The 10,981-nt window shown below is 37.3% G+C and overlaps 1 protein-coding gene across 1 annotated transcript in view; it reads left to right on the forward strand.

Annotated features, from left to right (window-relative positions):
• Positions 1–1,436: 1,436 nt before the first annotated feature.
• LOC103277244 (DNA polymerase theta-like) overlaps positions 1,437–10,981 on the forward strand; it is a gene marked incomplete at its 5' end in the record, with an annotated part of 40,641 nt that continues 31,096 nt past the window's right edge. Inside the window, 3 exons of the mRNA XM_021707346.1 lie at positions 1,437–1,640; positions 7,737–7,874; positions 9,187–9,361. Coding sequence (XP_021563021.1) covers positions 1,437–1,640; positions 7,737–7,874; positions 9,187–9,361 — 517 coding nt within the window. The remainder of the gene's footprint in view (positions 1,641–7,736; positions 7,875–9,186; positions 9,362–10,981) is intronic.

Raw genomic sequence — 10,981 nt, forward strand, 5'->3', positions numbered from 1 at the left:
GGTGTCCTTGGAGATTTCTCCTGCTAATTGAGATCAGCAATGCCCCAAAGAATGTGTATTTTTGGAAACGGGGAGAATGGGCTGCAGTTGCTCAGAGTCCTAGTGACTCATAGTACTGGAAACTGATGTCTTTGGTATGGAATTTTTTCTTGATGATTTAGGACAGCGTTTCCCACAATGCATTCTATGGATGCTTACTTTTCAGGATATTCATAAGTATTATATTAAATAAATTGTCAAATGGTTTTATAGTCAAATGATTTTAGAACTTTCAGTTAAAATAAAATTAAAGCATTGTCTTTGCTTTAGGTCCTCTCAGAGCCTTTAATATACAGGTTGAATATCCTTTATCTGAAATGCTTGTGACCAGGCATGTTTTGGAATTTGAATTTTTTTGGATTTTGGAATATTTGCAGATATGTAATGAATATTGGGGATGGGACCCAAGTATAAATGTGAAATTCATATACACCTTATACACATAGACTAAAGGTAATTTTATATAATGTATTTAATAATTTTATATGTGAAACAAAGCTCGTATACATTGAACCATCAGAAATCAAAGGTGTCACTGTCTTAGCTACTCTTGTGGACAGTCTGTGGTTGTTTGGCAGGAAAGATTTATCAAGCTGAAGGTGGATAGGAGGGCCTTTTTTTCCTTTAGGTATGCTGCATTTGTGATTTGACTGTGATCTGTCACATAAGGTCAGGAATGGAGTCTCCCACTTGTGTCATGTTGATGCTTACAAAGTTTGGGATTTTGGAGCATTTTGGATTTTCAGATTAGGGATTCTCAACCCGAATTAACTATCATCATGAATATCCAAGAACAGTATGTGGTTGCAGAAACTCACAGCATGCAGTTTCTCAGCTCCACCCTTTCTGTAGAGCACTTTTGTGACTAGTATTTTAATGAACATACATACTGAGAAAACTGATTGGACTATTCTGTTTAGAAATGTCAGCAGATAGTGATTCTTCAGGAATTTTATTTCTTTACTATTTGGTAAAAACATTGGAGAATATAAAACCTCTATGTTCCTTGTGCAAGCATGCATACTATGGGATCAGGAGTATTAGAAGGAATTTCAAGGTATAAACCCTTTGTAGTTAGCTAAGCAAATAAGGTTGGCTACCTTCTGTTAAGAGTAGAAGCAAAATCATCATGTTGGGAGAAATGTAGTCTCTTGTAATCCAGTACACAAGAATGCCAACTCTTCTATTCTCTGCATAGACGAGGATATTTGTCTAGTGGTTAAGAAGCCCATACTTTTACTCCTATTATTGTTGGCTTGAGAATGCTGCTCAGGAGACTGGATCCTGAAGGATAGCTTGGGTAGCATCTCTGGATTTTCCTAGACAAATTCTGTACACTTTAGGTAATGCTGTTGATCTAGTCATTTAGTTGATGAATTAACATTATAATTTTCTTTATTCTTCCAGATGTTTTCCATAAAGTGGAAATGCCCTCTCAGTACTGCTTGGCCTTGCTGGAACTAAATGGAATTGGCTTTAGTGCTGCAGAATGTGAAAGTCAGAAACACATCATGCAAGCTAAGCTGGATGCAATTGAAACCCAGGCCTATCAACTGGCTGGCCACAGTTTTTCTTTCACCAGTTCAGATGACATTGCTGAGGTTGTATCATAGGAATAGAGATTTAGAAAAGTAATTTTTAGCATTAAAATGATTTATGTGTGCATGATTTGTGTGTGCATGTATGTGTGTGTGTATGTTTCCTAAATGTGTTTACCTAAACACCAAAAATGAGTAAAATGGAACAGCTAGTTAACAGAATGCTTTGGGAATATTCTAGCATCTAATTTATATTTTTGAAATTGAAAGATACTTAAGAAGCATCCTAGAATGTAAACTCCATGAAGAGATTTGCCTGGAACAGAGGAGGCACTCATAAAATATTTGCTGAACAAGCAATTGATAGTGGAAGTTACATGACAGTGTAGCTGTTTATTCATGATATTAGTCATTTTGTGAGCCCTCACCCCTTCCTTAGCCCAGTGTCTTTCTTTGGAATAGGAAATTGAATGTTTTTCTGAGATGTAAATAAAAAAGAGATTTTTTTTCATAACTGTTTGCTTTTTTAAACATAATTAGGATTTTTGCCACCTTATGTAAATTTTCACAAAGTTTACTTTGTATATATATTTATTTTTTTATTTTAAAGGTGGTGTATAATTCAGGATTAGATATACAAGTGGACATCATACAGGTAAAGTTTGGGCCTTTCTTTGGTCCCCACTTTGCCTGGTTTGAGATCAGGTACCTTTATTGATGTTATGTGCCCCTCCCCACACCCCAGCAATATCCCAACTACTGCCAATCCTTTTTTTTTTTTGAGTTGGAGTCTCACTCTGGAGTGCAGTGGCACACTCACGGCTACCCCTGCGTCAACCTGCTGGGCTCCAGTGAACCTTCTGCTTCAGTCTTCCAAGTAGCTGGAACTATAGGCGCACGCTACCATGCCTGGCTAATTTTTTATTTATTGTAGGGATGAGTTCTCGCCAAGTTGCCTGGGCTGATCTCGAACCCTCAGGCTCAGGCAATCCCAAAGTGCTGGGATTATAGGCTGAGCCACCAAGCCTGGCCGCCAATCCCTTTCTTATAGTATAATGGTAAATGTTCAGGGCCTGCTTATGAGTGAGAATATGTGGTACTCAGTTCTTTTTTTCTGTGATAAATCACTGAGTCTGTGTGCCTTCCTTGTGGTGAAGTGAGTTTCCTGGATGCAGCAAATTATTGGGTCATGGTTTTTTAATTCATTTTGCCATTCTGTGTCTTTTCAGTGGTCCATTTAGTCCATTCACATTCAGGCTGATTATTGAAATGTGATTTTTTTATCCCCATCATGAGGTTCTTTAAAGTTTTTCTTTTAACTTTTTGGTTGAGTGTGTGTTTTCAAGTTTCCTGTTGCAATGTATTCTCTGTTGATTCTATGTTCTCCCTTTCTCTAGGGAAGTGTGTGATCATTCTTTTTCTTCTTTCTTCTGTGCTTAATACCTTTTTAAGCATCTCCTGTAGAGCTGGTCTGGAAACTGCATAATCTCTTAGGGATTGGATGTCTGGGAATGAGTTTAATTCACCATTGCTGATGAAGCTGAGCTTGGCTGGGTAGGAAATTCTTGGTTGAAATTATTTATCTTTGAGGACTTTGAATATTGGACTCCAGTCTCTTCTGCCTTGTAGTGTTTCTGCTGATAGGTCTGCTGCTATTCTGATTGATTTCCCCAGTAGGTAGACCGACCTTTTTCTCTTGGTACCTTTAGAATTTTTTATTTTGTGCCTATGTTGTGTAGACAAATTACTGTATGTCTAGGGGTTGGTCTCATTTGATATCTTGTGGGCGGGGGTTATCTGTATCTCTTATGTTTGGATGGTCACATGTCTTATGAGATGGGAAGTTTTTTTGGATAACCTCCTAGAATACTTGCTCTAAGGTGTTCTTCATTTCCTTTTCTTCTTCTGGGATGCCAGTCAGGCATAGGTTCAGCCTTTTGATATAATTGCATATCTCCTGGCAGCTTTGTTCTTTCTGAGTTTTCAGTTCCATGTTTTGGTCTTCAAGTTCTGAGATTCTTTCTTCTGCTTGATTATTTATGCTTTCCATGCTTTTCATCTTGTTATTAATTTCCTGGATGAAATTTTTATGGCCAAAATCTCTGTTACAAGTTCTTTCAGTGTTGCATCTTGTTTTTCTTGAGTCTTATTCACCCTTTCCATCCATTCCTTAATCTTTGTTGTAATCTGGGACCAGTTGTTGGTGACTTCCATTGTTTGGCTCTGAGGTTTGATTTTTTTTTTTTTTTTTAGGTATTTTCTCTGTTACACTGGGAATTACCTGTGTTCTTACATTGATTTTTTTCTTATTTGTGACCAACTTATTTCTTTTCTTTTTAGTTCTGTTATTCAGTGGCAGTGGGAGAGGCTTTTACTTCTGATGTTTGCTTAGACTGCTATTCTTCCCTGGTCAGGGCTCTGAATTTGTTGTATTTTGAAACAGGGCTATGGGTGGGAAGCTTTGCTGTCTGTTGTAGTTTTGAGAGTGTATAAGGTGGAGGATAGGGAGCTAGAATTCAGAAACTACTTGGAAATCACAATGTTCACTGATTATGGTATGGGTTCCCAGAGACTCACTCCCTACCACCACTCCATATGATGATGCAGTGGGTATGTATGTGTACCCTCTGGACCTAAGATACAGTAAAAGCAATGATGGGAATAGAGAAAAGTAGAATGAAATAAGATGAACAAAAATAAGAAAACAGAAAAACAAAAGTAGAAGCCCAAACAAAAAAGAATCAAACACACACACACACACACACACACACACACACCCCAAAAGAAACTGGGGGGAAAAAGCAAAACAAACAAAAAACAGAAAACCAACCCCCCCCACATACCCCCAACACAATATGAAAAAAGCAAAAGAGAAGAGAAAAAAAAGGAATTCAGATTGAATCCTTTCACATACATTCACACATAAATTAAACTAAAAAAAGAGAAGAACGAAAAAACAAAAAAACTTGAAAGATGAACACTCGCTCATTCATGTACATACATAAACAGAAAACAAAAAATGAAAGGAAAAATGAAGAAATCAAAAAGAAAAAGAAGGAAAATAAAAAGTGGTGGGGGGGTATGCTGATAGAACTCTCACATATACATTCATGCACAAAGGAAAAGAAAAAATTAAAATCACACACACACACACACGCACACACACACACACACACACAGGCAAAAAATAACCCGCCCTCTTGTGGCAGGTTCTGTAATGCTGATAGAACTCTCACATATACATTCATGCACAAAGGAAAAGAAAAAATTAAAATCCCAAAACACACACACACACACACACACACACACACACACACACACACACACACACACACACACATACACACACACACACACACGAAAAAATTAAAATCCCAAAACACACACACACACACACACACACACACACACACACACACACACACACACACAGGCAAAATAACCTGCCCTCTTGTGGCAGGTTCTGTAATTGTTCCTCTCAGCTGCCCCAAGGTAATCCCCTCTGCTGTCTCCTGTGGAGCTGTGGCCTTATTCACAATCTCCCCAGGGTCCAACTAGGCAAGGAGGAAGATGCCATGGGGCGAGTGGGGCTTCAGTTCTCCCCTCCCACTCTCATATGGTCAGGGGGATCCCCTCTGGTGGGGAGGTGAGGGATTGTCTCTTCCCCAGGTACTGGTGGGGAGTAGAGTCCTCCCATCATGGCTGACTTCCATTCTGCCCCTGGGTTCATCCCTCTTAGTCATGCCCCAGCCTTTTGGGTTTGATATTCAGAGGATTGGTGGGAGGAAGGGGTTGGATCAGTCCCAGACTCACTGCTGATCTCTTCTGAGGTTTTCCTTGTCCTTTTCTGGTCACACCCTTTGTCCCGTGGTCCTGTCCTTCCAGCGTTTGTGCTTTCAGGATATTCCCTCTGAGTCACCATCAACCTAAGTAGTTAATCCGTCAGTCACAGAGATCAGGGGTCTGTTGCTGGTGATGAGTAAGCTGAGCTATTTCCTGCCCAGTTTTCAAGATGGTATCAGGGTGCCTCTTTTGTCTTCTCCAGTGGAGCTCTTCCTCTGGGCTCTCTAGCTGTGCTCCCTCTGCAGTCTTTGCTGCCAGAGTCTGGTCAGGTGCTGTGATGGTGAGGCAGAGCCTGGAGTTGGCAGTCACTCCTGGCATTTTCTTCCTGGGAAGGGCTTTGCTGATTAAAAAAATAGGTGCTCGGTTTCTGGGACCTGCAAAGTGCTAGGGTCCAAGCAGAGTAGCTGTGGCACCAGCTGCTCCAGGAGAGTCCTGGCCACTTGCTCCCAAGTCCCCACTCAGTCAGCCACTCACTCGCCCACTTATTCACAGACATGTATGCAAAATTTTCTATACACTCACTCGCTCACTCACTCACTCACACTGGGACTCACATAGTTTGACTGGCTTTGCTGCCATCTTCCCAGAAGTCTCCTACTCTTGTTTTATTTCACATGTTGGTTTTCTGTTCTCTCCCCTTAACGCTATGTCCCTACTAAGGGTAGTTGTGTCGTTTCACAAACACAGAGTAGGTGTTTACACTTCACAACAGGAAGTTCTTGTGTCTTCTATATGTGATTTGTAATGTAGCATCTTGGTAAAGATTATAGACTTTAGAGCCAAACTTATTAGATTTGAATCTTACCTCCTCAGTTTATTAACCAGCTCCATGATCTTCAATATATGAACTCTTGATGTATCAATTTCTTCATCAGTAAAATGGAGGTTATGATAAAAATACCTCATAGAGCTGTTGTGGGGTAGGTAAAATGATAAATATAATGAATAGTGGCTATCATATAGTTAGTGATCAATAAATGTTATGTCTCTTTATAAAAATACTCCCCTTTAAGCCATAGAATTATGTATTTTAAAGAAAAATGAGAAACTTTGTTTCTCCTTATCCTGTCGTGCATTTTTATTGAATGCATTGATGTCTTTTTTTGTTTGTTTATTAGTTTTTGGTATCTTCTTTTGAATTCTTGCCCAGAAGTTCCTAAGCTAATACCTAGCTGACTATATGTAAAATTGCATTAGAGCACTTATCAAAAATATAAATCTCTTGGTTTCATCTCAATTAAGGTTGAGGCAAGGCAGGAAATGGTGCCCTTGTGATTCAGATGGGTATTAAAGCATGTGAAACACAGACCTCAACCAAATTCTGGGCTAGAGTAAAAGGCCTTGATGCTATTGACTTGTTCTTAGATCTTCATGTTAAAATGGAAGTTACCTGGAAAGATAATTTGTATATGAAGTTTCACAATTAATTCTGAAGTTTTCACCAAAAGAAGACGCTTAAGATAAAGAAATTCTAAATATGTAATTTGAGATCTTTGTTTTGTCTTAATCATGATAGGTCTCCCTTCCTGAGATTGTTGCTTTAATGTTACTCTAATAATGTTTTATTTTTCCTATTCAGTTATTTTTCTTTCTCCTATCCTCCCATCCATATATCCTTTGATATCTGTCCTAGGGTTGCCTGATAAAATATAGGACATCAGTTTTACATTTGAATTGTATCCTGTCATTTGTGAAAACATGGATGAACTTGGAAGACATTGTGCTAAGTGAAATAAGCCAGGCACAGAAAGACAAATATCACATGATCTTACTTATATATATGGAATCTAAGAAAGTTGAAATCAACTAACTTTTTGTGCCTAGGGACTTAAGAGTCCAGCACTGTGGTGGTGATACTAATCGGCTTTTCAGACTTTTCCTACTTTAATGTTCTTTGATTTTGTGATCACACAATAGCTATGTAGGTGTCCATGTTGAATCTGTTTGGAGTTTAATGACTGAGCAAGCACATTTAGGAGAGCTCTCAATTCTCAGAGCAACCTCAAGTCTCAACGTCAATACCTTATTTGCTGGTTTCTCAGCACAGAGTATACATGCCTGTGTTTCTGACTGTTTAAATCATATGTTAGTAGTCAGATAGTACCGAAATTAGGGTACAGACAGCTTACCTGACATAGAAATTTTCATTGCCATAATTTATTAAATGTAATAATTTTAAATTGTCTAAAGAAGTATTCTTTCAACCGATGTTGAACTGTAGAGATTTTTTTTCTAAAATAACTTTTGAAAATATTTTTCTGAATGACAGTACTTCCAACTTTGGTTCTTGACTAAAGAAGCATTAATTTCTTGCAGGTTTTATTTTTGGAATTGAAGTTACCACCAAATGGAGAGATGAAAAACCAATGCAGCAAGAAAACTTTGGGTTCTACTAGAAGAGGAAATGACAATGGACGCAAGCTAAGGCTGGGAAGACAGTTCAGCACTAGTAAGGTACTCTTTGGGTCAGTCACGGGGAAGAATTTGAACTACTCATAGCATTGGGTGTCTTGAAAGAATGCTGATGTAATCAGGACCCAACATAGCCTACCATTTGAACTTATTTAGATACCAACAAACAAATTTGTGGTTTGGTAGCCTATAAAATTTGAAGAGACATTTCAGCATGGAAAATCTGGATCATAATCTGAGTTAGCAGTTTGAAAGTCACCATATTGATAAAACTGTGATAACTGCAGTTTATAAAATCTACATGTGATAATTCTGAGCACTGCCAATTTAAAGTTCCCATCATTAAAACAGTATAAGGACTGGTAAACTCAGACCTATAGACATTATTTAACTACTCTTGGACTTCCAGTATAATTTAGTTTGTATGGTTAACATGGAGAAGCATGGAGAAAGGTATGGAGACATTTTTCAAAAGGAGGGGAAAAAAAACTAGCCAGAACAAAAATAAGTTTTTTTGTTTGTTTGTTTTTGTTTTTTTTATTTCTAGTTCCAGGGCATATGGTAAATTTTCTTTGAATTTTTTTAAAGATTTTAATCTGCTAACTTCAGAGTAAAATTGCTAATCACAGTCCATGGAAACTATATGCATTAGTGGGAGAGAAGAGAGTAAGGGCTAACTTTTACATGTTTACTGAAGTTTCAATGGAAAAATAATGTAGGAAATATAGCCACAGAGCCATCCAAGTTGCCATTCTGTAGAATTTTGATCCTTATGCCATTAACTATGATTTGCCTGCTTGGAAAGTTTCCACAGTTCCAGGCTATAGCACAACTTTTTATTTGATTTCAATGGCCCTTTAACCTCACAATTTCTATTCCTTAATAGTTCATTGAAAGTTCATAACATGGAAAATTTTGAAAATAGATGTTTTAAAAATAGATGTTTTCTGATTTCCTTGATATGAAAACCATGTAAGTATTAGGGCAAGAAGGAGAACAACTGATCTACTTCCAATCATGTGAGGATTGGAGGAGGAAAATGCATAAAGAAAAGAGATGATATAAACTCTTGGTGGGGTGTGGGGAGGCAGTTACTTTGCTAAATTGATACTTTATTGATTTTTTTTAAAGGTATCTTTAAATCGGTAGTGCTCATCATAACCACATTTGCATTTTATAAACTGTAGTTATTGTATTTTTATCAATCTGGTATCTTCCCAAAAAACCCAAACAGTGATTTCGAGTTGTAGATATAGGAGTTATCAAATTTAATTTTGAGGCTGTATTATTTACATGAAAGGTAAATGGAATTTGGTCAAGACTTCAATCTTACCTTATTATATTTCTTTGGCAGGATATTTTAAATAAGTTAAAGGCATTGCATCCTTTACCAGGCTTGATTTTAGAATGGAGAAGAATCACTAATGCTGTTACCAAAGTGATCTTTCCCCTGCAGCGGGAGAAACGTCTGAATCCTTTTCTTGGAATGGAAAGAATCTATCCTGTATCACAATCACACACTGCTACAGGTGATTAAAAAATCTTAAATATGAATAACATCCAATTTTGAAAGAAAAATATTTTCATATATAGTATTTGCTTATGATGGCCAAGGAATTCAAGCGTTAATCATCGGGTTCAATGACGTTCTACAGCATTTATAAAACACTTATGTTTTATAAATATAAAAAAAACCTGGATATAGAGATGTGTTTTAGTAAGATATAGTTCCTGCTTTCAAGTACTTATATAGAGTCACTGGATATCTTGAGACTGTGCTTTGAATGAGAGTATAAATACAGAATTAAATACTTACTTGAGTTGGTGATCTTATCTAATTTCAGTCCCAGCCCTTTCCTGAGCCATTTAAGATTTCTCCAAGTTGAATCTAAGTAGGCCTCTTGGGCATCTTTATAATAAGTAGTGTCTTATTTTACCCAAGCCAAAAAGAAAGCTACAGACTCACATGGATATCTCAGGGCTCTCTTGGAATAGGTAATCTGGTGAGGAAAAAAGAAGTATTCTTCCTCTCGGTAGTACAGAACTCTCAATATTTGCCAAACATGATATATACTGGAAGAAAGGACTGCTTGAACTCATTCATAGAGAATGCAGTTTAGATTGGTGGTATAGGATGTAGGCTTTGACATTAGAAAGTGAGGTTTGAATCTTGGTGCTGTGAATCTTTAGACAAGATACTTAACCTCTCAGTACCTGAGTTTTGTCACGTATAAAATAAGGTAATAGTAGTCCTACCTCACCTGGTCATTGTGAAGATTAAATAAGTTAATGTGTATAGTATGTTAGAATAGTGCACGGCTGCTAGAAAGTACTTACTATTGCTGCTGTAATTAAAGACAGAGGCACCATGAACAACTGCTTTTTTTTCTCTGCTTGCTTTATTCCTTGTTCTAAACAATTTTCTAACTCTTGCTTCTTCTCTATTTAGCTAACCTCTTGGCCTTTACTAGCTATATCTTGCCCTGTTGGTATTTAAATTTCACTTTGAAACATATACTAATGATATAAGTTTATGTCAAATAAAATCTTTGGTGATGAAAAATAACACCAACCTAGAATTTTCAAAAGTGCTGCACATTTATTTCTTTTTTAAAAGGCAGAAGGTAATCAATTCTATTTTTATTACTGATTTTGAAAGTGGCCTGTGGTCATGTTTTAAAATCTTCAACTTGGACAGATTAATGACTGGAAAGCTAGCTCATTTTTTCAAAAAAGAGGAGAGCTTTAGCAACTCCCAAATGAAAGACGTTCATAGCTTGACCCGTAATAAAATCAGACATTCAAGTACTACTGATATGTTCTTATTTTCATAGTATGTTTTATGAAATAATCATGGAATCAGCTTCTATGTGATGTATTTGAAAGGTCAAGTGCAATGAAAACAGTATTTTGAGAAAAAGATTGTATCTCACTATTGTACCATAGATCAATAAATATTTGTTGAATGTATGAATGAAAATAAGAAATAATATTTTTAGATTAGAAAATATAGTCTGGCTCTGTGGTTCAGCCTGTAATCCCACGCCTTGGGAGGCTTTTTTTTTTGAGTTGGAGTCTCACTCTGTCGTCCAGACTGGAGTGCAGTAGCCACTCCCGGCCACCGCAGCCTCGACCTGCTGGGCTCTGGT

Source organism: Carlito syrichta, unplaced genomic scaffold (genome assembly GCF_000164805.1).
Source record: "Carlito syrichta isolate Samal-C Ts95f unplaced genomic scaffold, Tarsius_syrichta-2.0.1 Scaffold316772, whole genome shotgun sequence".
NCBI lineage: Eukaryota > Metazoa > Chordata > Mammalia > Primates > Tarsiidae > Carlito > Carlito syrichta.